At 37.9% G+C, this 5,170-nt stretch overlaps 1 protein-coding gene across 2 annotated transcripts in view; it reads left to right on the top strand.

Moving 5' to 3' along the window:
* The window catches only part of Ckap2l (cytoskeleton associated protein 2 like), a 38,128-nt gene that overhangs the window by 11,232 nt on the left and 21,726 nt on the right, over positions 1-5,170 (top strand). Inside the window, exon 3 of one of the 2 annotated variants that reach the window (XM_008840371.3) lies at positions 3,270-3,321. The exons of the other annotated variant lie outside the window; for it this stretch is intronic. Within the exon in view, the coding sequence (XP_008838593.1) occupies positions 3,270-3,321 (52 nt within the window). The remainder of the gene's footprint in view (positions 1-3,269; positions 3,322-5,170) is intronic. 2 annotated transcript variants of the gene reach the window in all.

The following is a 5,170-nucleotide window of genomic DNA, read 5'->3' as shown; positions in this document are numbered from 1 at the left end:
CCCATTCTGTGGGTTTTCTCTTCACTTCCTTGGTTGCCTCCTTTGATGTACAGAAGCTTTTTAGTTTACTGATGTCCCATTTGTTGGTTTCTGACCTTGTTTCCTGGGCAATTGATGTTTGGCTTAGAAAATCCTTTCCTACACCTATATCTTGTAGGTTTTGGCCAATGTTTTCTTCTAATAGTTTCAGAGTTTCAGGCTTTACATTGAGGTCTTTGATCCATTTGGAATTGACTTTTGTTCAGGGTGAAAGGGGTTTAGTTTCATTCTTCTACAGGTGGCGATCCAGTTTTGCCAGCACCATTTGCTGAACATGCTGTCTTTCCTCCAGTGAATATTGTTGGCCCCTTTGTCAAATATCAGGTAGCTGAAATTGCTCTTTTTGATATGTGTCTATATGCAGATTTGCAAGTATTTTGTTGAGAATTTTTGCACCTGTGTTCATTAAGGATATGGGTCTGTAGTTTTCTTTTTTGGTTGTTTCTTTATCTGGTTTTGGTGTTAGAGTGATGCTGGTTTCATAGAAGGAATTTGGGTGTTCTCCCTCTTTCCATTTTTTTTTAATAATTTAAGTAGCACTAGTTGCAGATCTTCTTTAAATGTCTAGTAGAATTCTGCTGTAAATCCATCTGTGTTGTTTTATCACGAGTTTGTGTAGTTACTAGGGCTTCTTCTGGTGTCGATTTTAAGCTTTATTGCATTGTGGTCTGATAGAATGCATGGAATTATTTCAATTTTTTGTGTTTGCTGAGGTTTGTTTTGTGCTCCTGTATGCCATCAGTTTTTGAGAAAGTTCTTGGGGTACTGAATAGAAAGTATAATCTTTGGTGCGTGGGTGGACTATTTGGTAGATGTCTGTTAGGTCCATTTGATGTATGTTATCGTTTAATTCACATGTCTCTCTGTTTATTCTTTGTCTGGTTGACCTGTCTAATGGAGATATGGGGTATTAAAGTCCCCTACTATTAGGGAGTTGGGGTTAATCTGTGTCTTAAAGTCCTATAGTATTGTTTTTATGAATTTGGGTGCACTGGAGTTTGCTGCATATATGTTCATTATTGTGATGTCTTCTTGGTTAATTGTTCCTTTGATCAGAATGAAGTGGCCCTCTTTATCTTTTAGTTTTAGTTTTAGTTTGAATTTTGTCAGATATTAGAATTGCAACCCTGCTTGTTTCTTAGTGCCATTTGCTTAGAATATTCTTTTCCATCCTTTTACTTTAAGGTAGCGCATGTCCTTAAAGATGAGATGGGTTTCTTGCGGACAACAAAAGGATGAATTTTGTTTTTTAAATCTATTCACTTAGTCTTTGTCTTTTGACTGGGGAGTTCAGTCCATTGATATTTAAAGTTATCATTGAAAGATATGTATTGGTTGCCATCATTTTGATTACTGTTTGCATTCTTTGTCTAATTTTGTGTTTCTACAATTATACCTTCATTTAGTTTCTGTGGCCCCTGGGGTATAGTTGTTCCTTTCTCCATTCTTTATATTGCTTCAAGTATTCTTTGAAAGACTGGGTTTTTGGACAAGAATTCCTTCAGCCTATTCATGTTGTGGAAGATTTTTCTTTCCCCTTCAACTATAATAGTCATTTTTGCTGGGTAAAGTAATCTGAGTTGGCATCTATGACCATTTAGAACTGGGAATACTTTGGTCCAGGCTCTTCTGGCTTTCATAGTTTGCATTGAAAAGTCAGCTGCAATTCTGATGGGTTTTCCTTTATATGTGACTTGGTTGGTTGGTTGGTTGGTTGGTTGGTTTGTTTCTTTGTTTGTTTGTTTTTGCAGCTTTCAGTATTCTCTCATTGTTCTCTACATTTAGTGCTTTTACCATGATATGCCATGAGGAGTTTCTTTTCTGGTCCTATTTGGTGTTCTATGTGCTTCTTGTATTTGTATGGGGAAATTTCCTTAATTTGGGGAAATTTTCTTCTATAATCCTGTTTTAAGATCTGGTCAATGCCATAAACCTGAAATTATTCTCCTTCCTCTATGCCTATGATGCATAGATTTGGTGTTTTCATGGTGTCCCACATTTTCTGCATATTCCATTCCTGTTTTTAAAAAAAGTTTTTTCAAGTCGGGCATGGTGGCCCATGCCTTTGATCCCAGCACTTGGAAGCCAGAGGCAGGCAGAGCTCTGTGAGTTCAAGGCCAACAAGTTCCATGCCAGCTGGAGCTACAGGGAGACCCTGTCTCAAAAAACAAACAAACAACAACAACAAAAAACCCACAAACAGGCCAACAAGCCTTTGATCATGAGTACGGCCCAATTCTTCAACTTTATCCTCCAGTGTTGATATTCTGTTTTCCATTTAATTCATTCTAGTGGTGAGGCTTTCTCTTGTTGTTTCAAATTGGCTTATTGAGTTTTTCACTTCCTTCATTTCAGCCTGAGTTTTCTTCAATATTTTTATCTCTTTTGTGAATTCAGTCAGACGTTTTTCCTGATCTTCTTTTAGTTCTTTGATTTGTTTCTTTGTGTGTTCTTCAAATTTGTTGAATTCCTTGATGTTTATGATTGTTCTTTTTAATTCAGTGTCCTGGGTTATCTCTACGGGTTTCTCCTTGTAGAACTCTTCTATAAGAGTGGTGGAATTTTGTGGGAACATACTATTTTCCATAATATTATTTATCCGTCGTGATTTGGCATGTGGATTTCTTTTGTTGTTTGTGATTCTGGTAGGAAACTCAGGCCTTCCTTTGTGTGCTTCTGTTTATATTATTGGTGTGCCTTGGTTGTTTTCTTATTAAGTATGTAAAGCTGGTCTAGGTTTCTGTTTTTCATATAGTTTTAAATCGGCTAAAACCACAACTATGGAACCCATGGATATTGAGAGTTGATTATATTATCACTTTTTCCTCCTGAAAATTTTCCTAAAGTTACATATACTAAAGAAGTTTCATAAAGAAACAGTTAGTTGTTTTATCTCTAATGTCTGGCACAAAGGATTGATGCTTAAATAAGTTGGCAAATGTGAAGAGGCCACATGTATTTCATTAATGTTAGAATACTATACATTTATGCACAAGATATCTCCAAAATAATCACAAAAAAATTGAGTAAGAGCAGCTGTGGTCTTGGAGAAAGGGAATACAAGGCCAAGGAAGGGATAGTGAGGATACTTTGTATTAAATTTAAATTTGAGTTATTTTACCCAATACAGAAATTCTATTGGTTTGAGATTCTACTCATAATTTTTAATCACTATACTTTTCTTGCTGATCTTTCTATATGAAGGATTAATTTTATTTTGTCTTTCATAGGCCTTATCTAAAAGCCAAGAGTAACCACTCAAATCCACCATCTTCTAAATCTGTAAGTAGAAATTAGTCTTTTAAAAAATTCACGTTTGATGGGGGCTGGAGAGACAGCTTGACAATGAAGAGTTCTGGGTGCTCTCTCATGAGTTACAGAGGACTGGGTTCAGTCCCCAGCACCTACATGGCTCTTAGTAACCACCCATAAGTCCAGTTCCAGGGGCTCCAGTGCTACCTTCTGGCCTCTAAGGGCATTGCATAACATGGGTACACTTACATTCCTTCAGGCAGAACACTCATATACAAAAAAAATAATTTAAAGTATTTTTTTAAAAGAAATAACTGTTTGGGAGGTTTAATTAGTAACAAAAATAAGATGTTCATAGCCTCAATAAAATGTATTTCTCATATACTTCTCATAAACATAAGAACAATTTGGATCAATAAAAGACAAACATTTTCTGAAATATACAATATATGATATCAGTTTTATAATTTTAAAAAAATCTTTTTAAAATATATTACCCTTGTGTATTTTATATGTGTATGTATGTGTCTATGTGTATGTACATAAGCCATGACATATATGTGGAAATAAGAGGGTAGCTTTGTAGAGTTGGTTCTCTCCTTCCACATGTGGGTTCTAAGGATCAAACTCAGGTCAAGTTTAGTGAGAAACATCTTTACCCACTGCCCCATCTTTCCAACTCCTAAAAAAATTCTTAGTGGACTTTGACCCTCTGTTTTCATTTCAGTTTTTGGGAGGGAGGGAGATGGCACGCACTACAGTTTGCATTTGGAGGCCAGAAGACAACATGCATGGAATCAGTTCTCTCTTGCTTTCTGGAATCCAGGAACTAAACTCGGGTTGTCAGGTTTAATAACAGGCTCCATTTCCTGCTGAGCTGTCTCACCAGCCAACTTTGACCCTCTAAATGGCTAACATTTATTGAATACTTACTATATTTCTCCTACTTTCTGATTTGCACTGACTCATTGATCCTCACAACCTTATGGGTCTAGATGCTATCAGAACCTAGGGTGACATGAACAAACATCTGCTTACCCCAGAAAGGCAGCAACAACAGACTGAAGAAGCTGTTCTACTCAAGTCGAGCTTTGCAAATAAATGATTTTATCTGGAGTTACTTACAGGCATATGAGAAGCTTATGAGCAGCTAAACCACCAAAGAAAAGTCACCGTCAACCCAGGCAACCATTAACCCCTTATATATCTTGTGGCTACCTTGGGAGCCTTTCCTCCCTTCCATGAGGGAGCAGTAGTGGACCCAGTCTTGTGTGGGGTCTCCAGGTAATGACAAGTCCTGAAAAGTCAAGAAGGCAATGGCCGTTATGGCATTTCACAGCAAGTCCCATTTTCCAGACGAAGGAAAGAAAGGTTAACCAGTTTCCCAAGGTCATGTACTAATTAAGTGTCAGTGCTAAGTGTCAGTTGTTTTCACCACTTTAGTGTACTGCCATCTAGTTAAACTTAGTAGTCATTAAAAGACAATACCGGCTGGGCTGAGGACATAGCTCAGAGGTAACAGTTACCTAGCATGCCCCTGACCCGAGTTCAGTCCTCAGCTCTGCAAAATTTTCTCAGCTCTGTTGGATCTTCTAAGCAGCTTTGGAAGAATATACTTCTTGAGGTGGGCATGATAGCACATTTCTTTAATCCCAGCACTCAGGAGGCAGAGGCAGGTAGATCTCTATGAGTTCCATGTCATCTTGGTCTACACAGAGTTCAAAAAACAAAAAGACAAAGCCGGGCGTGGTGGCACATGCCTTTAATCCCAGCACTCGGGAGGCAGAGGCAGATGGATCTCTGTGAGTTCAAGGCCAGTCTGGTCTACATAGTGAGTTCCAGGACAGCTGGGGCTACAGGGAGACCCTGTCTCAAAAAA

This window comes from Nannospalax galili, unplaced genomic scaffold, assembly GCF_000622305.1.
Source record: "Nannospalax galili isolate Female #2095 unplaced genomic scaffold, S.galili_v1.0 scaffold1941, whole genome shotgun sequence".
Taxonomy (NCBI): domain Eukaryota; kingdom Metazoa; phylum Chordata; class Mammalia; order Rodentia; family Spalacidae; genus Nannospalax; species Nannospalax galili.
Note: the sequence above shows the minus strand (reverse complement) of the source record. Positions and strands in the feature narration are given on the sequence as shown.